Source organism: Bufo gargarizans, chromosome 9, assembly GCF_014858855.1.
Source record: "Bufo gargarizans isolate SCDJY-AF-19 chromosome 9, ASM1485885v1, whole genome shotgun sequence".
NCBI lineage: Eukaryota > Metazoa > Chordata > Amphibia > Anura > Bufonidae > Bufo > Bufo gargarizans.
In genome coordinates, this window is record NC_058088.1 from 62797888 (window position 1) to 62820993 (window position 23106).

At 45.7% G+C, this 23106-nt stretch overlaps 1 protein-coding gene across 1 annotated transcript in view; it reads right to left on the reverse strand.

Moving 5' to 3' along the window:
- The window catches only part of LOC122919703 (transmembrane 9 superfamily member 2-like), a 129918-nt gene that overhangs the window by 101637 nt on the left and 5175 nt on the right, over positions 1-23106 (reverse strand). Inside the window, exons 2-4 of the mRNA XM_044268886.1 lie at positions 4185-4252; positions 2796-2889; positions 2216-2337 (exon numbers count right to left, since the gene is read on the reverse strand). Of these exons, the coding sequence (XP_044124821.1) occupies positions 2216-2337; positions 2796-2889; positions 4185-4252 (284 nt within the window). The remainder of the gene's footprint in view (positions 1-2215; positions 2338-2795; positions 2890-4184; positions 4253-23106) is intronic.

The following is a 23106-nucleotide window of genomic DNA, read 5'->3' on the forward strand; positions in this document are numbered from 1 at the left end:
AATGTGTTTTGGGGTGTCATTTTACATATACCCATGCTGGGTGAGAAAAATATCTTGGTCAAATGCCAACTTTGTATAAAAAAATGGGAAAAGTTATCTTTTGCCAAGATATTTCTCTCACCCAGCATGGGTATATGTAAAATGACAGCCCAAAACACATTCCCCAACTTCTCCTGAGTACGGCGATACCAGATGTGTGACGCTTTTTTGATGCCAAGGTGGGCAAAGGGGCACATATTCCAAAGTGCACCTTTCGGATTTCACCGGTCATTTTTTACAGATTTTGATTGCAAAGTTCTTCTCACACATTTGGGCCCCTAAATTGCCAGGGCAGTATAACTACGCCACAAGTGACCCCATTTTGGAAAGAAGACACCCCAAGGTATTCTGTGAGGGGCATGGTGAGTTCCTAGAATTTTTTATTTTTTGTCGCAAGTTAGTGGAATATGAGACTTTGTAAGAAAAAAAATAAAATAAAAAAATCATCATCATTTTCCGCTAACTTGTGACAAAAAATAAAAAGTTCTATGAACTCACTATGCCCATCAGCGAATACCTTAGGGTGTCTACTTTCCGAAATGGGGTCATTTGTGGGGGTTTTCTACTGTCTGGGCATTGTAGAACCTCAGGAAACATGACAGGTGCTCAGAAAATCAGAGCCGTTTCAAAAAGCGGAAATTCACATTTTTGTACCATAGTTTGTAAACGCTATAACTTTTACCCAAACCATTTTTTTTTTTGCCCAAACATTTTTTTTTTTTATCAAAGACATGTAGAACTATAAATTTAGCGAAAAATTTATATATGGATGTCGTTTTTTTTGCAAAATTTCACAGCTGAAAGTGAAAAATGTCATTTTTTTGCAAAAAAATCGTTACATTTTGATTAATAACAAAAAAAGTAAAAATGTCAGCAGCAATGAAATACCACCAAATGAAAGCTCTATTAGTGAGAAGAAAAGGAGGTAAAATTCATTTGGGTGGTAAGTTGCATGACCGAGCGATAAACGGTGAAAGGAGTGTAGTGCCGAAGTGTAAAAAGTGGCCTGGTCATGAAGGGGGTTTCACCTAGCGGGGCTGAAGTGGTTAAAGTCCTGGTTGCCATAGTAGTAGTGGGGAGCGGTATACTTACAGTCAGTGCGGCTCCCGGGGCGCTCCAGAATGACGTCAGAGAGCCCCATGCGCATGGATGACGTGCCATGCGATCACGTGATCTATGCGCTTGGGGCGCCCTGATGTCACTCTGGAGCGCCCCGGGAGCCGCACGGACGGCAAGTATACTGCTCCCCCGCTCCCCACTACATTTTACCATGGCTGCCAGGACTTTAGCATCCTGGCAGCCATGGTAACCATTCAGAAAAAGCGAAATTTCGGATCTGGCAATACGCTGAAACGACGTTTAGCTTAAGGCCGGATCCGGATCAATGCCTTTCAATGGGCATTAATTTCCGGATCCGGCCTTGCGGCAAGTCTTTAGGATTTTTGGCCGGAGCAAAAAGCGCAGCATGCTGCGGTATTTTCTCCGGCCAAAAAACGTTCCGGTCCTGAACTGAAGACATCCTGATGCATCCTGAACGGATTTCTCTCCATTCAGAATGCATTAGGATAAAACTGATCAGGATTCTTCCGGCATAGAGCCCCGACGACTGAACTCTATGCCGGAAGAAAAGAACGCAAGTGTGAAAGAGCCCTTAGTTCGGTGATTCAAAGGAAAGCAAAATCTTCAAACATTTTTAAGTTTATATAGTGAATGTTTGAGTTTGTAAAGAAGAATACAATCACTGCTGTTAATATTCACTTTTCTTTAAAAAAAAATTAGAGGAACACAAATTTGATATATTTTTCTTTATGTTTTGATCTGGAATAGAATGTGCAGTATTCCCAATGCATTTGTGTGTATGGAAAGAAAAGCTATTAGAAGGATTCTGAGCTTTACTTGCATTTTAAAACACACTGCTATTATTTTGAACACAACTGTACATATAGGATACAAGGACTGTAAGAGACAGATGGGGTATGACTGCAGGATCACACGGCTTGTTTGTAGCCCGTTACCATGGAGATGCATACATTTGTATAGGACCTGCATACCTCAAGCAAAAGGATGATTACAATGAAGAATTTTTGCTCTTTTTATTTGTACTGGTGCAATAAAAAAAATTGGTTGTGAAGGTGCACACAGCTTATATGTGGAAGAGTAAGATATTCCAACTCACCAGTGATGCTGATAATTAAGCTGTATTCCTTTTTTAATGAAATCCAGATGATCAAGATTAGTTTTAGGGTCATATTCCTTTTGGCAGACTACCTTACAGGTTTCACTCTTGTTAAATGTAAACTGAAATGACAATATTTCCAATGTAGTTACAAAACTGCAGCAAATTTATTCAGATTCTGCTGAAAGCAATGTTTCATCTCCTTTGTCTAGAGGTCTATTACTACAGCTGTGACCGCTGCTACTTTACCCTGCACCAGGGGCTGATTGGCTATAGACCTTACAGGGATAACTTCCCAGTGGGCTGATGCCTAGGGGGCTGCCCGAGTCATCTTCCCGGCCGGCCAGTGGAAGTTTTTTGTGCTGCTGGCAGTATTTTGTGATAGACTGTGGTATTTAGCTCTGTTGGGGTGGTATAATGTGCCACAATATGGTATTGCTGGCCCCGCTTACTTGTGTTGCCCCCCTCCCCCTCAATTTGGGCCAAACAGGGCCACTTTTAGTAATTTTTCCAAGGCCACTTTAGGTCCCCAGTCCGCCCCTGCACTGAAGTATTTTACTTGGCACAACACAGTACAAACCTTGTACGGGGACGATGCAATTCGGTCACCAAAAAGCACTTGGCCAAGATTTTCTAATGGATGCTTCTCATTGTAATCCGTGCAGAAGTCAAAGCTGTAGTGGTGAGAATGAAAGGGTTATTACACAGAATATGAACCAATAGAAGCATGAAAGCAGTTAGATGTTTGAATCTCAGATCCGATCACCAAAGAAATGTACAATCGTAAATTAAGATTATTCTAAGGGTTCTTTTAGACGATGCAAGGCCGTAACAAGCGCCAATCGACGATAAATCATGCTGATCGGCGCTCGTTTTAAGTCTTTACACATGATCATTACAAGAATCATTTCTCCTCTATAAACTTTACATTATGCCAGTGGCTTATCTCCTGTTTCATGGGGAGATGTGCTGACAACCAACATGCATGTTTATGATGAAATAACAGATCCGATTGGTGGGGCGTTTAGGTGAGCCATTGATCGGACGGACAAACAAACACTACTTAAAAGGGACAGTGTCACCTGGATTTTACTTACTGAGCTAATATCACCACCACATTAGTCTCCACGATTTACATTAAAATATACTAGTATTACTGCCCTGTGTCTTTTACTTGGTCTATAAAAATCGGTTTTAATAATATGTAAAGTACCTCAATAAAGGAGCCCAAGGGGACATCCCTCCTGGCATCGGCCTCACAGAACTCATTGCGCATGCGCCAGCTGCACAAACATTACGTTGGCGCTGAGCAGCGAATAAATTAGCAGTGGGGCAGTGCTTTGCTCCAAAGTAATGGGAGCGGCTGGGCTTCAACTGCCGGAGGGACGTCCCCTTGGGCTCTTTATTGAGGTACTTTACATATTAATAAAACCGATTTTATAGACCAAATAAAAGACACAGGGCAGGAATAATAGTATATTTTTATGTAAATCGTGGCGACTAATGTAGTGATGTTATTAGCGCAGTAAGTAAAATCCAAATGACAGTGTCCCTTTAAGCTGATATTCTGCATGTATAAAAAGGGTTACAAAGACTATTGGTGTCATCTACCAAGAGCGCCATGCCACTTTTTGGCATAAAAAAGTTGTAAGATTTTGTTTTGCAACTTTTCAAATGCCTATGCGAAAAGAGCGTTTTTGCACCGCATTTGACACTTGGGTCAGACCCTTCGGTCTCAACATATCTACCATCTTTTAAGCCTGGAAACCATTGTAAAAAAGAGGAGCGAAAGCTACTCCAGTTAAAGGCTGGTCTGGTTTTTCCTCCAGGTGCACCTAAAAAATTACGAGAGGGGAGGGGAAACAAAGAAAAGCGTAAAACGCCAGTCTTGCTAAATGACCCCCAATGATTTTGTGATATTCTCTGTGTAGGTATTGAAAAAGGACAAGGGATAATGAGATGTACTTACGCATCATACTTATATGGTAGAAAAGACTGAATAGAGTCCAGACGGTTTACAAACAGCTCAATCCGAGACTAAATGAGAATAAAAATAAAAAAATTTATAATGTAAAGATACATTAACCAAATAATTATTTCTAAGACACAAACTAACTGGACACAGCTCCTCAGTAACTGAAAAAAGACCAACTGTAAGGAGATCACATGGATCAGTCTTTAAGTCCTGGTAATCCAGTTCTGGACATTTATTTTATTTTTTGCAGTAAAAACATAGGGGCAAATTAATTAAGACCGGTGTTTTACAGCGTCATGTTTATTGCAATGCAGAAAAATCAGGGAGGAAGCTCAGGAGTGAGTATTACAGAGGTGAAACACAGTGTCTGAACCACAGCAGGTCCTTTTCTGGTCCATTTTTGTGGATGAATTAGATTTAGGCCTCATGCACACGACCGTTGTTGTGTTCCGTTCTGCAAAATGGGGTTCCATTGTTCCGTGATCTGTTTCCGTCTGTCTTCCTTTATTTTTGGAGGATCACCAGAATGGTGAAGGAAAGTAAAAAAAAAAAAAAAAAAAAGTCAAGTTTGCCATGCAAATGATAGGGAAAAAAAACGGACGGGGATGACAATCTTGTGTGCCTCCGCATTTTTTCACTGACCCATTGACTTGAATGGGTCCGCGGACCGTTTTCCGTGAAAGAATATGGGACAGGTTATATTTTTTTGACGGACTGGAACCACGGATCATGGACGCGGACGACAAACTGTGCATTAGCTGAGTTTTCAACAGACCCATTGAAAGTCAATGGGTCCGCAGAAAATGACGAAAAACGGACACGAAATGAAACAACGGTCGTGTGCATGAGGCCTTACCGGTAATTCGGTTTCCATGAGATCACCATGACAAGGAGACTAACCCCTGACCTCTGTAGGGGCAAGAACAGAGAAAGGTTAAATACCCCCTCCCACCACCATGCACCAGTGTTTCCACTCGTGGTGGTGATGGCGATTAATAACATAGCGACAATAAAAATATAGGTTCAGGAAGTATTTCATACCAACAAAGAACCTCAGTAGAGAAAAAAAGAAGAAAATGGGAGGGATTAACGTGCCGTCATGGTGATCTCATGGAAACCGAATTACCGGCAAGTCTAATTCAGATTTTCCATATCACCATGACAAGTAGATATACAAAATTATAGCATTAAGGGAGGTTACTGCCTGGAGGACCTTGCGTCCAAGACAACTCTGAAGTACTGGAAAAATCTAACAGTGTTTTATGAAAGTATGCATACTGGACCAGGTTGACGCTCTGCAAATTTCTTCCAGAGAGGCTCCTGCATTCTCTGCTTGGGGTAAGGACATAACTTAAAAGGTCACTCCACCAGGGTTATCAGGACAAGAAAAACCCTGAATGTTATCCCCCTAGCAATAGAGGAGCTGGAAACTTTCTAACCTTTATTTTTCCCTGAGAACTGAATAAGGAGACTATCAGACATTCTGAAACTCTTAGTAGACTAAGTACTTCATAATCGTACGTCTAACATCGAGTGTATGAAAAGAAGATTCCTTCCTATTTTTAGGGTTAAGAAAGGGGGATAATTTCCTGTTCTCTATAAAAATGTGACACTACTTTAGGAAGGAACCTCGGGACCAGTCTAAGTACTATTCTACAGTCAGGTCCATAAATATTGGGACAGACCCAATTCTAAAATTTTGGGGCTCTACACACCACCACAATGGATTTGAAATGAAACAAACAAGATGTGCTTTAACTGCAGACTGTCAGCTTTAATTTGAGGGTATTTACATCCAAATCAGGTGAACGGTGTAGAAGTTACAACAGTTTGCATATTTGCCTCCCACTTGTTAAGGAACCAAAAGTAATAGGACATAATAATCATAAATCAAACTTTCACTTTTTAATACTTGGTTGCAAATCCTTTGCAGTCAATTACAGCCTGAAGTCTGGAATGCATAGACATCACCAGACGCTGGGTTTCATCCCTGGTGATGCTCTGCCAGGCCTCTACTGCAACTGTCTTCAGTTCCTGCTTGTTCTTGGGGCATTTTCCCTTCAGTTTTGTCTTCAGCAAGTGAAATGCATGCTCAATCGGATTAAGGTCAGGTGATTGACTTGGCCATTGCACAACATTCCACTTCTTTCCCTTAAAAAACTCTTTGGTTGCTTTTGCAGTATGCTTTGGGTCATTGTCCATCTGCACTGTGAAGCGCCGTCCAATGAGTTTTGAAGCATTTGGCTGAATATGAGCATATAACATTGTCCGAAACACTTCAGAATTCATCCTGCTGCTTTTGTGAGCAGTCACATCATCAATAAATACAAGAGAACCAGTTCCATTGGCAGCCATACATGCCCACACCATGACACTACCACCACCATGCTTCACTGATGAGGTGGTATGCTTAGGATCATGAGCAGTTCCTTTCCTTCTCCATACTCTTCCCTCCCCATTACTCTGGTACAAGTTGATCTTGGTCTCATCTGTCCATAGGATGTTGTTCCAGAACTGTGAAGGCTTTTTTAGATGTCGTTTGGCAAACTCTAATCTGGCCTTCCTGTTTGAGGCTCACCAATGGTTTACGTCTTGTGGTGAACCCTCTGTATTCACTCTGGTGAAGTGTTCTCTTGATTGTTGACTTTGACACACATACACCTACCTCCCGGAGAGTGTTCTTGATCTGGCCAACTCTTCGGTCATCCACCACAGTTGTTTAACGTGGTCTTCCGGGTCTTTTGGTGTTGCTGAGCTCACCGATGCGTTCCTTCTTTTTAAGGATGTTCCAAGCAGCTGTTTTGGCCATGCCTAATGTTTTTGCTCTCTCTCTGATGGGGTTGTTTTTTCAGCCTAATGATGACTTGCTTCACTGATAGTGACAGCTGGATCTCATCTTGAGAGTTGACAGCAACAGATTCCAAATGCAAATAGCACACTTGAAATTAACTCTAGACTTTTTATCTGCTCATTGTAATTGGGATAATAAGGGAATAACACACACCTGGCCATGGAACAGCGGAGAAACCAATTGTCCCATTACTTTTGGTCCCTTAACAAGTGGGAGGCACATATGCAAACTGTTGTAATTCCTACACCGTTCACCTGATTTGGATGTAAATACCCTCAAATTAAAGCTGACAGTCTGCAGTTAAAGCACATCTTGTTCGTTCATTTCAAATCCATTGCGGTGGTGTATAGCAGTGTTTCCCAACCAGTGTGCCTCCAGCTGTTGTGAAACTACAACTCCCAGCATGCCTGCACAGCCAAAGGCTGTCTAGGCATGATGGGAGTTGTAGTTTTGCAACAGCTGGAGGCACGCTGGTTGGGAAACACTGGTGTATAGAGCCAAAAATGTTAGAATTGTGTCGATGTCTCAATATTTTGTATTGCCGCTCCTTAACCTCCTCCGGACCGCCTAACACACGGATGCGTCCTGGAAGCGGTCGATTCATTCCTCCTGGATAGGGCTGCAGTAAACGATTATTTTAGAAATAGAGTATTCTATTGATTATTTTTTACGATTAATCGAGTATTCTAATACGAAAAAATGAATTAATAGACTGTTTTCCTTTATAAAAACTCACCAGACCCCCAGCCATCAGTCCCCAACGCCATTCGTTCTCCCCTTGTGCCATCAGCTCAGCAGGGATAGTGCGCTCGGTGATGTCACAGTGCAGGGATAGTGCGCTCGGTGATGTCACAGTGCAGGGATAGTGCGCTCGGTGATGTCACAGTGCAGGGATAGTGCGCTCGGTGATGTCACAGTGCAGGGATAGTGAGCTCGGTGATGTCACAGTGCAGGGATAGTGAGCTCGGTGATGTCACAGTGCAGGGATAGTGAGCTCGGTGATGTCACAGTGCAGGGATAGTGAGCTCGGTGATGTCACAGTGCAGGGATAGTGAGCTCGGTGATGTCACAGTGCAGGGATAGTGCGCTCGGTGATGTCATGGTGAAGGCATATACCCACATCAGAAACTAAAAAGAAACAAAACCCAAACCACGCTGAACCAGCCACTAACGACAGGGGGTGCTCTAACACCCTATGCTGCCAATCATCAGCCCCTCTAAACAAGGCCAGTGAGCACTACTACCCCTATCATCCTCTGGCCATTCCGGCACAGGTGACACAGCTCTAACTAGAAGTCCATGCTCCACCACTGGGTGGTAAACGTGTTATCATAGGGGTTCTCCGTGCCGGGACACACATGGTGAGCACTAATCACACAGTGCCCCTCCACACATGCAGCCACTTACCAGCCTTCCGCCGATAACCAGCAGCCAGCAGTTCTGATCTGTACTGCCACTCGCGCCCCGCCTCCTCCGCTGCCAGCCACTCAGCACACAGCGTCGGGTTATAGTGCGCGCTTACGTGCACTATGACCTGACGATGTGTTAGGATCCAGTACAGCGCGTTGCGGGCCGGCGGGTGACCACAGAGCGGTGAGCAATAGCAAGCGCTTCACTCCTGCTCCATGGTCACATGACACAAACGAATCCTCGATGCAAAAAATTTGCATCGAGGATTATTTTGTGTCGAATTACTCGATTAAAATAGAGTAATCGTTTCAGCCCTACTCCTGGACGCATCCGTGCGTCATCTCGCGAGACGCGATATTTCGGTCTGAGCCAGGCCGGCAAAAGTTTAAGCACCATTGCGTCACCAGCCTGCCAGCCAATGATCGTTGCTGGCAGGCTGGCAATTTTTAAATCTCTAATCAGAAGCCATCTAACACCTTATATTTGTAAATATAAGGTGTTAAATGGCTTCCCTGCTCCTCTGCTGGTCCTTTTCGTCGGTTGGTCTCAGCAGAGGAGCAGGAATCACAGTGAGTAGCACCAAACACTACACCTTAGCCCCAGATCACCCCCCCAGAACCCCAATTAACCCCTTGATCACCCCTTTTTGCCCCTGTCAATCACCTAGTGAAAGGGAAAAAAAGCGATCAGTGTAAACTGTCACTTTTTTTTTCACTGGTATTGACGGTTAGGTTTTAGGATAGTTTAGGCCCCTTGGTTAAGTAGTTAGCAATCGGTTAGCGCCCAGCCCACCGCACCGCAGTCACTTATTCGCTGATTAGCGTATCGCTAATCAGCTTTTGTACTTTTATAGTATCTTTAAGTGATCAAAACTGATCACAGTCAGATCTATAATAGTATTAGTGTCACTTTAGGTTCGCCCTCCACCCAAAACGCAGTGTTTATCGATCAGGCCTGATCGGTCGCCCACACATGCGTTCACCCACGCCCGCCCCGCCGCAGTGACAAAAAATATATTTTTTTTTTTATCACTGCACAATCACTTTACAAGCGCTGCGGCGATAAAAAAATAAATAAAAAAATCAGTTTTGATATTTTTTTATCAATCGCAGCGGCCTCCGGTACTTCGCTAGCCTCCCATTTGTAAGACAGGCTTGCTTTTTTTTCTTGGGTAGTCTCAGGGAATACCCCTAAATTTAGTAGCCCAAATGTCAAACAGGGGGTATTCTTCTGAAGAGGCCTACAGGCTTCTGACCCAGTCGGATGAGGAATGGGAACCCTCATCTGACGAATCCAGCGGGTCAGAATATGAACCTGTAGAAAGCAGTGGCAGTCTGACCCAAAGTTCGGACGAGGAGGTTGAGGTCCCTGATAGCACCAGGCGTACCCGGCCCTGTGTCGCTAGACCACAGGTTGCGCAGGATCCGCTTCAAGGGCAGCAGAGTGGGGCTGGCTCTGTCGGATTACGTGGTGAGGCATACACCAGCAGCGCAGCCCTTCCTGGACCTAGTACCAGCACTGCCGTACAACCTGGTGAAGTGGCGAGCACCAGAAGGGCAGTTGAAGCTGGTACGGTGGCACGTGCAGTAGTTACCCCATCGCAGCCACCGCACAGACAGGCCCGTAGAGCCCCTAGAATCCCTGAGGTGCTGGCAAACCCTGATTGGCAGTCCCCAACTTCAGCCGCACCTGTAGTTCCCCCTTTCACCGCCCAGTCTGGAGTTCGGGTTGAGACAGCTCAGATCGGTTCGGCCCTGGGATTTTTTGAGCTGTTCTTGACTGCGGAGTTCTTGGACTTAGTTGTGGCAGAAACAAATCGGTATGCCACTCAATTTATATCCGCCAACCCGGGAAGCTTTTATGCCCAGCCTTACCGGTGGAAACCAGTCCAAGTTTCCGAAATTAAAAATTTTCTGGGCCTTATCCTCAACATGGGTCTAACCAAAAAGCATGAATTGCGGTCATATTGGTCCACAAACCCAATTCATCACATGCCCATGTTCTCTGCTGCTATGTCCAGGACACGATTTGAGACCATCCTGCGTTTCCTGCACTTTAGCGAAAACACCACCTCCCGTCCCAGAGGCCACCCAGCTTTTGACCGGCTCCACAAAATTCGGCCCCTCATAGACCACTTCAACCAGAAATTTGCAGATTTGTATACCCCTGAGCAAAACATCTGCTTAGACGAGTCCCTAATACATTTTACCGGGCGCCTTGGCTTCAAACAATACATCCCAAGCAAGCGCGCCAGGTATGGGGTCAAATTGTATAAGCTCTGTGAGGCTATACCCACAAATTTCAGATCTATGAGGGTAAAGATCAGACCCTGGAGCCAGTCGGTTGCCCTGACTACCTGGGGAGCAGTGGGAAGACAGTCTGGGACTTGGTGTCACCCTTATTTGGCAAGGGGTACCATCTTTATGTGGACAATTTCTACACAAGTGTGGCCCTCTTCAGGCATTTGTTCCTAGAACAGATTGGCTGCTGTGGCACCGCGCGAACTAGTCGCGCGGGCTTTCCCCAACGGCTCGTTACCACCCATCTTGCAAGGGGGGGGGGGGGGAGAGGCTGCCTTGTGTAACCAAGAACTGCTCGCGGTGAAATGGAGAGACAAGCGTGACGTTTACATGCTCTCCTCCATTCACGCAGACACGACAATCCAAATTGAGCGAGCAACCAGTGTCATTGAAAAGCCCCTCTCAGTCCACGACTATAACCTTCACATGGGAGGGGTGGACTTCAATGACCAGATGTTGGCTCCGTAATTAGTTTCCCGATGCACCAGACGCTGGTATAAGAAGGTGTCTGTATATTTGATTCAATTGGCTGTATATAATAGTTTTGTTCTCTACAGTAAGGCTGAGAGAACAGGATCCTTCCTCAAATTTCATCGTCGAGAACCTCCTGTATCCAGGAGGTTCTGTGGCCCCATCCACCAGTGTAGTTAGCCGTCTATACGAGCGACATTTCCCCAATGTCGTTGCTGGTACCTCAACCCAACCGTCACCCCGAAAAAGATGTTGTGTCTGTAGCAGGAGTGGAATAAGGCGTGACACGCGCTATTTCTGTCCTGACCACTCTGCCCTGACCACCCTGCCCTATGCTTTGGAGAGTGTTTCCAGAAGTACCACACACAGGTACACTAAGCATAGGGATTGCATCTCACAGGACAGGCACACAGGGCTCTTAGGGCCCTTTCACACAGAGCTGCTGCAAACCTCTCCTTTCACCTGGGACAAAGTACATAATGTACTTCGCCACATCTTTGGGCGATTTGCGCTTTGCACATTTTCCCATGGGGAAGGAGAGGTTTGTCCTATAAAAGGTAAAAAAAATTAAAAAAAAATCACCAGTAAGCATATAAACACCGCCGCCTCCTCAGCTCATATGCCTCGGCAAACGTATCTTTTACTGCAGAGGAGAAATCTCGTCTAGCAGCTCCGCATACACCGACTTTTGTGTAATCTGACAGCAGCGCAAACCTCATAGGCTTTTTTCTCTCTCAGGCTATGAGCTGAGCGCTGTGATTGGCCAGCGCTGCAGCATGAGAGAATGAGCCGACGGCAGGTTCCCCTGGGTGGAGCCTAACTATGAAGATACCGGAGGCAATAACGGGAGAACGGAGCGGCGCCCAGGTATAACAGTAAGTGCAGGGGGGGTCCCTGGGCGCTGCTCTACATGCCTGCATAGTTACTTCAGAAGTTTAATTCTGGTGAAAGGTCCTCTTTAAATAAAGTTTATATGTTCTGTTCAAAGGTTATTATAAAGTTAATAAAATTTATTGCGTTGCGGCCTGGTTTTTTCTTTTTTGTTTTTTTTACCTTCCAGGTGGACAAACCGATCAACTAGCTGCAGCACTGATGTGCATTCTGACAGAAGCATTGCGCTGCTGTCAGATTACACAAAAGTCGGTGTATGCGGAGCTGCAAGACGAGATTTCTCCTCTGCAGTAAAAGATACGTTTGCCGAGGCATATGAGCTGAGGAGGCGGCGGTGTTTATATGCTTTGGCAAACACTTACCGGCAATGATTTATTCATCCACATCGATTGATGTGAATGAATCGGGTTTGCCAGGGCATACGAGCTAAGTGGGTATGGATGTTGGGCGGAGCATACGAGCTAAGTGGGTATGGATGTTGGGGGGTTGAGAGGGGTGGGAGCACTGTGCCACCAATGATTTTAATGGGGTGTGGGACACTGCACCACCAATGATAATTAACCCTTAATACAGGAGGCGGGTACTAACAGCAGATAAGCGTCAGTTAACCTCTCAGGTGCCGGCTATGTGATTATTATGTGTTAAAGACGTTGGTCCAGAATTTAAGCAGCAGGCTACACAGAGCAGCGCCCAGAGACTAGAGATGTCTGAGCACTTATTATTCTTGGGCGCTGCTCCGTTCGGCCGTCGTGCCCCATTACTGGCTCCTGCTCCATATGCTAATTACTATCGGAGCAATGTGGAGGAGACATCAGCTTCTCTCCTGGGCGTTCCTTCTCCCTGAGCTGCGATTGGATAGCGCTACAGCCAGGGAGAAGGAACGCCCACTAGAGAAGCTGAGGTCTCTAGTCACAAGCAGCATCCAGTGAGCGGGAGGGGCGGATCCGGGTAACTCCTTCCCTGCCGAACTGTCCGAGAAGTCCACGTAGAGGTGGCGGAGTACCAGGAGCGCCCCCGGATTACTGGGGGGCAGCCATGTGAGGGCAAATACCCAGGCGCCAGGACAAAATTCCTGGTCGCCATGGCAACCTGGGATTTGTCAAGCCCTGTTCTAAAAGGTTTTATTTGTTCTTAAAGGAAACCTGTCAGTATGTTCATAGTCCGCCCAGATGTCCTCACCTCCAGATGATGACAGACAGGCTTCTTTCCTATACACAGCAGGAAATAAACCTACCAGTCGTTGTCTGGCAGCGGACTCCTCTCCCTTGCAGCGCTGGTGCAGGCTGCAGCATTCATGTGTCTGTACACTAACAGTACTGACTGCCATCACGGATAATCAGCGGGTCTGTCGCTGCACTATGCTGCATAATACTGATGACAGGTTCTCTTTAAAGGGACACTGACAGGCCCTATAAACATTTAGATATTCCTATGCAGTCATAGGTCTTTTAAAGTGTATTCCAATCATATAAGAGTACCCCCTGTACGCATTTCAAACCATGTAAAAATCAACTTTATATTCATATGTCAATCACCTTCCTTTGTGCCCAAGGGGCGGTTTTTCTCATACCTTTGTACCCAGCCACGCCCCAACTGTCATTTCTTAGTGCGGCCCAGCTCATTGTTATTCACTGCGCTGGGCGGCTTTTACAGTCCCCGATCCTGTTAGATCCTGCGCATGCCCAATTGAAACGTGGGGCCATTGGCCCCACTTGTACCTTCTGCGCTGGATTGAAGTGCCTGTGAGGAGAGAGTCGGCGCACACGCAGAAGGTACAAGTGAGGCCGATGCCCATACGTTTCAATTCGGCATGCGCGGGATCTAACAGGATCGGGGACTGTAAAAGCCGCCCAGCGCAGTGAATAATAATGAGCTGGGTGGCGCTAGGAAACGACAGTTGGGGCGCGGCTGGGCACAAAGGTATGAGAAAAACCGCCCCTTGGGCACAAAGGAAGGTGAATGACATAAATATAAAAGTTGATTATACATGGTTTAAAATGCGGACAGGGGGTACTCTTATATGATTGGAATACACTTTAAAGGGAGTCTGTCACCTCCATATGGCCAAATACAGCACTTACATGGCTCTGTAGCACACCTATACAGGATTGTAACGGTACCTTTGTTCTTTTCTCTAGACTTGCACCAGCAGGAAAAACGAAGTATAATTCATATGCAAATGAGCACTTGCAAGTGCCCAGGGGAGGAGTTCAGTGTGTAGGTGCCCAGGCTGCACTATTTCAGATTACCCACTGAACCCAGGAGGTCAAATCAATATTCCAATAGTCTGACTATAATTTCCTGTTTCTGGTCTTATATTAAAATATAACTTTTATTTTCCTTTTATTAAATTCTATATTTCACACACACAAAAAAAAAAAACCCACTCTTTAAAATGTATATGGGGGGCTTGGACCCGTGGGCTCAGTATTCGTATTTTCTGGTTAAACAGGAGGACATTCTCTCATAGACATCATATATGGACTTCTCTATATTTAATCTGTGTAATAACACTTCAGTGCCTGTAGGTGTCAGCCGACACCAGGCACACGCAACACTTTGTAACAATGTTGCGTCCTCGACTATGTCTTTATTATAATGTTCCTCCCCGACAGTTTCACATTTGCTATATTGCTTATATCTTTCTGATCTGGCCCTCACACAGGTTCGGCGTCTGCAGATCGCCTCTCCCTAGTCCAGTGCTTCTCAAATAGTGGGGCGTGCACCCCAGGGGGGGGCGCCAGGCTCCGTAAAGGGGGGCTCGTTCAGGGCCGGCCTTTGGGGTGTGCGTTAGGAGGCAGGGAGATGCCATCCCTGCATCCCACCACCATCCCTAGATACCACTGCCATCCCTGCATCCCACCACCATCCCTAGATACCACTGCCATCCCACCACCATCCCTAGGTACCACCGCCATCCCATGGTATCACCACCATCCCTGCATCCCACCACCTTCCTTGTCCTCCCTCCCTGCCTCCCAGACCCTAAACATGTGCCACCTATACCCTGAACATGTTTTTGTTATGTTATTCTTCATATTCACATATGTGCCGCACTTAGATACGCCGCACGGAGATCTCGCACATGCGCAGGAGCGAGCGGCCGTGAGGATCCTGTGTATCCACGCTCGCCGCACGAAATCTCGCACATGCGTAGGAGACAGATGCGAGCGGCCGGGAGGATGGCGGTACAATGAGCATACAAGGTACAGAGCAGGGGTGAGGCATACAAGGTACAGAGCTGGGGGCGGTATACAAGGTACAGCGCTGGGGGGGCATATGCCGTGGGTTACATCGCAGCTCTCTGCTGCTGGGGATACAAGGCAATAGCCCGGGCTTTCTCTGTTGATAATTCGGGCGTCCCGGCACTGCAGCGCCCGCCATACCCAGCGTATAAGACGACCCCCCACTTTCTAGGGCTGAAAAGTAGTCTTATACGCCAGTATATACAGTAAGTATATATCAACATCTCTTAAATCAGTTGTCATGTATCCAAAGTATATTCTTATTCTTCAGAATTAGTTCTTATTTCTTTTTTTCACATGTAAATTCACCTCCACCTTTCTGGAGTAGCCGCATTTCTTCATTTTGTAGAGACCCATCTTTTAGATTCCCTAGATATGCAATGGCCTATGTTTTTCTGGACTAATCATTACTTTTGAACAAATTTTTCTATTTTTTGTAGTAGTTATCTACAGATATGTCATTGAGAAAGGAGGAGTATTTTCCATACAGGGTCCATTAGGACTCTCTTCCATTATTTATAGTTCCCATTCTTATATTCAGGGCATTATATAAATGCTGTATATGTGAAGCCCTCATTCAAACCAATTGGACTCATTGTATTGAGTCGCTGAATCCATCTTGCAAGAGTTTTTTATCAAGGTTACCCCCCCCTAGGACCCATAGTTAATTTCTCTATGCCCCAGAAACATAGAACTGATGGTTTGTTTCCATGCACATATTTTATGTGTCTTGCGATTGGTGTATCTTTGTCGGTTTCTATCGAGCTGAGATGGCCTGATATCCAACGTCTCAGTTCCCGAGTGGTTCTACCCACATACAACCTGGGGCAGGGACATGATGCTATATATAAAAAAAAATAACAAAAAAAAGGGCAGCACTCCAACAAGTAAAAGATGAAAAAAATTCCTTTAATTACCCATATGGGACAAGCGACGTTTCGGCTCAATGTGTGAGCCTTTCAATGTGTGAGCCTTGAGAAAGGCTCACACATTGAGCCGAAACATCGCTTGTCCCATATGGGTAATTAAAGGAATTTTTTTTCATCTTTTACTTGTTGGAGTGCTGCCCTTTTTTTGTTATTTTTTATCTATTTGGATTGACTTTTAGCCACACTGGGCCAGTTGCACCCATATCTTCCATCGACGGTGCTGCCACTGAACATTATATATATATATATATATATATATATATATATATATATATATATATATATATATATATATATATATATATATATATATATATATATATATATATATATATACACACACACACATACATACACACACACACAGGGAGTGCAGAATTATTAGGCAAGTTGTATTTTTGAGGATTAATTTTATTATTGAACAACAACCATGTTCTCAATGAACCCAAAAACTCATTAATATCAAAGCTGAATATTTTTTGGAAGTAGTTTTTAGTTTTAGCTATTTTAGGGGGATATCTGTGTGTGCAGGTGACTATTACTGTACATAATTATTAGGCAACTTAACAAAAACCAAATATATACCCATTTCAATTATTTATTTTTACCAGTGAAACCAATATAACATCTCAACTAGGGCTGAAACGATTATTCGAATAACTCGATTAAATCGAGTCAAAAAATTCATCGATGCAGTTTCCCTGCATCGAGGAATCGTTTAGATCACGTGATCACGGAGCGGGAGTGAAATTAAGCGTCTCACTCACCGCTTCCGTGTCCTCCGGAGCCAGAGAGGCAGGACTGAGCGGCCGGCACAGCTGAGGAGGAGGGAGGGAGTCTCTCCCTCCCCACTGTGCGCAGCTGCCGCTGAAGACCAAGTAGGAGGAGAAGGGGAGGGACGGAGGAGGAGGGGAGGGACTGTGGCCACTGCGCCACCAATGAATGTGCCGGCCATATCCCACAGGGTCCCCCTCCTCCCCCCCATCATTGGTGGCAGTGTCAGTTCCGATCGGAGCCCCAGCAGTGTAATGCTGGGGCTCCGACCGGTTACCATGGGAGCCAGGACGCTGCTTAAGTCCTGGCTGCCATGGTATGTTAGTGAGCAGAGAGCAGCGCATTATACTCACGTGCGCTGTGGCCGGCGGTCGCTCCTTCTCATAGGTCTGTGCGGCGCATTGCTAATGCTGTAAGCATTAGCAATCCGCCGCACAGACAAAAGAAGGAGCGACCGGCAGCCACAGCGCACGTGAGTATAATGCGCTGCTCTCTGCTCACTAACATACCATGGCAGCCAGGACTTAAGCAGCGTCCTGGCTCCCATGGTAACCGATCGGAGCCCCAGCATTACACTGCTGGGGCTCCGATTGGAACTGACACTGCCACCAATGATTAATACTGGGGAGGGAGGGAGGGAGGGGGGGAGTTGCGTTACCAGAGGGGGCATATCAGAGGCTGGGGGAGGCAGATCAGAGGCTGGGGGGAGGGAGGGGAGGCAGATCAGAGGCTGGGGAGGGGAGGCAGATCAGAGGCTGGGGGGGGAGGCAGATCAGAGGCTGGGGGGGGAGGCAGATCAGAGGCTGGGGGGGGAGGCAGATCAGAGGCTGGGGGGGGAGGCAGATCAGAGGCTGGGGGGGGGAGGCAGATCAGAGGCTGGGGGGGGGAGGCAGATCAGAGGCTGGGGGGGGGAGGCAGATCAGAGGCTGGGGGGGGGAGGCAGATCAGAGGCTGGGGGGGGGAGGCAGATCAGAGGCTGGGGGGGGGAGGCAGATCAGAGGCTGGGGGGGGGAGGCAGATCAGAGGCTGGGGGGGGAGGCAGATCAGAGGCTGGGGGGGGAGGCAGATCAGAGGCTGGGGGGGGAGGCAGATGGAAAGAGAGTGGTTAATGGAGGCTGCAAGCACCACCTTGGCATGTATAAAGTTATTGGTTTAGAGAGGGGTTAATGAAGGCACCTCCAAGGTGCTTTCATTAACCTCTTCAGACCAATAACTTTATACATGCCTAATGCCAAGGTGCTTCCATTAACCCCTCCAAACCCAATGGGCATGTATAAAGTTATTGGTTTGGAGGGGTTAATGGAAGCACCTTGGCATTAGGCATGTATAAAGTTATTAACCCCTTCAAACCAATAACTTTATACATACCTAATTACGTACGTTATTTTAAGTAGCTTTTTCTTATTAGATTACTCGATGAATCGAGAAATATAATCGATAGAATACTCGATTACAAAAATATTCGTTTACTGCAGCCCTAATCTCAACATTCACAAATATACATTTCCGACATTCAAAAACAAAACAAAAACAAATCAGTGACCAATATAGCCACCTTTCTTTGCAAGGACACTCAAAAGCCTGCCATCCATGGATTCTGTCAGTGTTTTGATCTGTTCACCATCAACATTGCGTGCAGCAGCAACCACAGCCTCCCAGACACTGTTCAGAGAGGTGTACTGTTTTCCCTCCTTGTAAATCTCACATTTGATGATGGACCACAGGTTCTCAATGGGGTTCAGATCAGGTGAACAAGGAGGCCATGTCATTAGATTTTCTTCTTTTATACCCTTTCTTGCCAGCCACGCTGTGGAGTACTTGGACGCGTGTGATGGAGCATTGTCCTGCATGAAAATCATGTTTTTCTTGAAGGATGCAGACTTCTTCCTGTACCACTGCTTGAAGAAGGTGTCTTCCAGAAACTGGCAGTAGGACTGGGAGTTGAGCTTGACTCCATCCTCAACCCGAAAAGGCCCCACAAGCTCATCTTTGATGATACCAGCCCAAACCAGTACTCCACCTCCACCTTGCTGGCGTCTGAGTCGGACTGGAGCTCTCTGCCCTTTACCAATCCAGCCACGGGCCCATCCATCTGGCCCATCAAGACTCACTCATTTCATCAGTCCATAAAACCTTAGAAAAATCAGTCTTGAGATATTTCTTGGCCCAGTCTGGACGTTTCAGCTTGTGTGTCTTGTTCAGTTGTGGTCGTCTTTCAGCCTTTCTTACCTTGGCCATGTCTCTGAGTGTTGCACACCTTGTGCTTTTGGGCACTCCAGTGATGTTGCAGCTCTGAAATATGGCCAAACTGGTGGCAAGTGGCATCTTGGCAGCTGCACGCTTGACTTTTCTCAGTTCATGGGTAGTTATTTTGCGCCTTGGTTTTTCCACAAGCTTCTTGCGACCCTGTTGACTATTTTGAATGAAATGCTTGATTGTTCGATGATCACGCTTCAGAAGCTTTGCAATTTTAAGAGTGCTGCATCCCTCTGCAAGATATCTCACTATTTTTTACTTTTCTGAGCCTGTCAAGTCCTTCTTTTGACCCATTTTGCCAAAGGAAAGGAAGTTGTCTAATAATTATGCACACCTGATATAGGGTGTTGATGTCATTAGACCACACCCCTTCTCATTACAGAGATGCACATCACCTAATATGCTTAATTGGTAGTAGGCTTTCGAGCCTATAGGGCTTGGAGTAAGACAACATGCATAAAGAGGATGATGTGGTCAAAATACCATAATTTGCCTAATAATTCTGCACGTAGTGTATATATCTCCTTGAGTTTTGCATGTGATAGTCTGATGTCATATTCCCTTTTATCAGCAGGATTTGTAAATTTTTTATTCCGTGGAATATACTTACAAAAAGAACAGTCTCCACAGGGTGATGACCCTTGATATTTCCCTCTGTTTAAACGGTTTTCTTTCTCCTTAAAGGGAGTCTTTCACTGAATATGACCATTACAGACCACTCAGATCAGGTTCTCCATTACTTTCCCCAGCTTACTATGGTACCTTTCATATTGCAGTCCATCGCTGATTTGCTCCAAAAAACACTTTAATGCCATATGGTAATTAGGTTCCGAAGGTGCCCAGGGGCGGCGTTCATGCGGCCGGTGCACAAGCCCCTCTGCGCTTTGCTTACCAAACCCCTCCTCTTTCACCCCTCTGGCCCGCCCTCTCTCTGAAATCCTGCGTCCTCGTCGCTCCACACATTCCCGGCGCGTGCGCACTGCATTGCTCATTATGGGCAGAGGAACAGGGACTTTAAATGCGCATGCGCCATGCGTGCGATCCAGCCGGCGGAGGCACGGGATTTCAGATGGAGAGGAGGAGGTAATCAGATTAAACAAGGGCGGGCCAGAGGGGTGAAAGAGGAGGGGTTTGATGAGCAAAGCGTCCAGGGGCCTGGGCACCGGCCGGAAGAACGCCGCCCCTGGGCACCTTCAGAACCTAATTACCATATGGTACAAAAGTGTTTTTTGGAGCAAATCAGCGATGGACTGCAATATGAAAGGTACCATAGTAAGCTGGGGAAAGTAATGGAGAACCTGATCTGAGTGGTCTGTAATGGTCATATTCGGTGAAAGACTCCCTTTAAGGTTGGGACCTCTTCTGTATGTCACACTTGGATTGATGGTAAGTACCATTTTTTAATCTCTATCCGTCTGTATTATATGGCAGTACTTCTTTAGTATATTGTATATCTCTCTATTATACCCATCAAAGGTTCCTATACACCGGATGATGTCATTCTTTCAGATTTCAGAAGGTCCTCTCTATTCACAGTCCTTGCTCCGTTATAGGCTTTCTTTAGGGGAGCCGACGGATATCCCCTCTTCTTGACTCTCTCAAGAAGATTCCTGCTCTCATTTTCAAAGGTTCCTTCATCAGAGCAATTCCTACGGGCCTTCAGATATTGACCCGTACGTATTCCTCTCCTGAGTGGATCTGGATGTCAACTCGTCCAGTGTAGGTAGCTATTAGTAGAAGTTGGCTTCCTGTGTACTTCTTTATTAAGACGTCCATTTTCCATAATTTTAATTTTTAGGTCCAGGAAAACTCTCTCTCGCTCCTGTATTTCGTATGTATATCTCATCCCTATATCGTTATTATTTAACACTTGTGTGAATTCTTTGAATAGTGGTTTTCCACCATCCCAAAGGATGAGGACGTCGTCGATATACCTGCCCCAAAAGAGGATGTGACAGGTATACGACGACATCCCCTCCGTGAATACTCTCTCATTCTCCCACCACCCTAAAAATAAATTTGCATAAGTAGGGGCACATGACGTCCCCATAGCGGTCCCATTGACCTGTTTATAGAAGTGTCCTTGAAAAATAAAAAAAATTGTGCTCCAAAACAAATTCCAACATAGATAATACTAGGTGATTGTGTTGGTGAAATATACTGCTTCTTGTGCTCAGGAATTGGTGTACGGCATTAAGACCGTAAGGTTTTAGGTTACTGTATAGGGACTCGACGTCCAGACTCGCTAAGATGGTATTTGATGTTATTGTCATTTCGTTAATTTTCAGGAGATCTTTTGTGTCCCTAATATAGGAGGGTAGTGTGGTAACGAATGGTCTTAATATCTGGTCCACATATTGGCTTATACCCTGAGTCAGGTTATCATTCCCTGACACTATTGGTCTCCCTGGAATCGGAATTTTATCCTTATGCACCTTGGGTAATGCATAGAAGGTAGAGATGGTAGGGTCTTTTTTTTTTTTAGGAGGTACACAAATTCATCCTTTGATATCAGATCTCTGGATCTGGCATCAGAAAGTAGAGTTTTTAATTCATTTGTATAGGCCCTAGTAGGATCATTTGGGATTATTTGATACGTTTTTTTATCCTGTAACAGTCTCAGTACCATCTCAACATAGTCATCTCTATTTTGGATGACTATGTTTCCGCCCTTATCACTAGGCTTAATAATTATGTTTTCATTTTTCTTGAGTTCTTCCAGGGCCTCTAGTTCCTGAGTGCTTAGACTAGATGTAATATGATCCTTTCTCATTTTATGAGACTTGATGTCCTGTGTTACGAGATTTACAAACGTATCAATCTCTTTAAATTGTGCAAAAGAGGGCGTAGTTTTTTATTTAGGTTTCAAGGATGAAAAGGGGGGGCCTGGAGCAATACATTGTCCCCAGGCTGCTCTGCCTTCTTTTCACTTTACTCCTCCCCAGCCTCTTCCTTTGCCCGCCCTCCAAGTCTCTTGCCTCATCGATAGGTCCGGACTTGGAGGGCGGGCAAAGGCAGAGGCTGGGGGAGGAGTAAAGTGAAAAGAAGGCAGAGCAGCCTGGGCACCTACACACTGAACTCCTCCCCTGGGCACTTGCGAGTGATCATTTGCATATGAATTATACTTCGTTTTTCCTGCTGGTGCAAGTCTAAAGACAAGAACAAAGGGTACAGTTCCAATCCTGTATAGGTGCGCTACAGAGCCATGTAAGCACTGTATATGGCCATATGGAGGTGACCAGACTCCCTTTAAAAGACCTATGACTGCATAGGGTTTGTCAGTGTCCCTTTTACCCCTTTAGGACACAGCCATATTTCACCTTAAGGACCAGGCCATTTTTTGCAAATCTGACCAGTGTCACTTTAAGTGGTAATAACTTTAAAATGATTTGACTTATACAGGCCATTCTGAGTAGGGATCGACCGATTATCGGATTTACCGATATTATCGGCCGATATTCGGGATTTTGAACACTATCGGTATCGGCATCTATTTTGCCGATATTCCGATAGTGTATGGGGAACACAGATCGCGCTGCTGACAGCGCTCTCCATGTTCCCCTTAGCAGCACAGGGGAGAAGGAAGCAGCGTCTCCTCCCCCTGTGCTGCTGCTGCCGCCAATGAGGAGAGAGGGGACAGGAGGAGGGGAGGAGCTATGGCCACTGCGCCACCAATGAAGATTAATCTATCATTTATTCATATACAGGAGGCGGGAGCTGCAGGATCACATAGCCGGCTCCCGGCCTCTATGAGCGGTAGCTGCGATCTGCGGTAGTTAACTCCTCAGG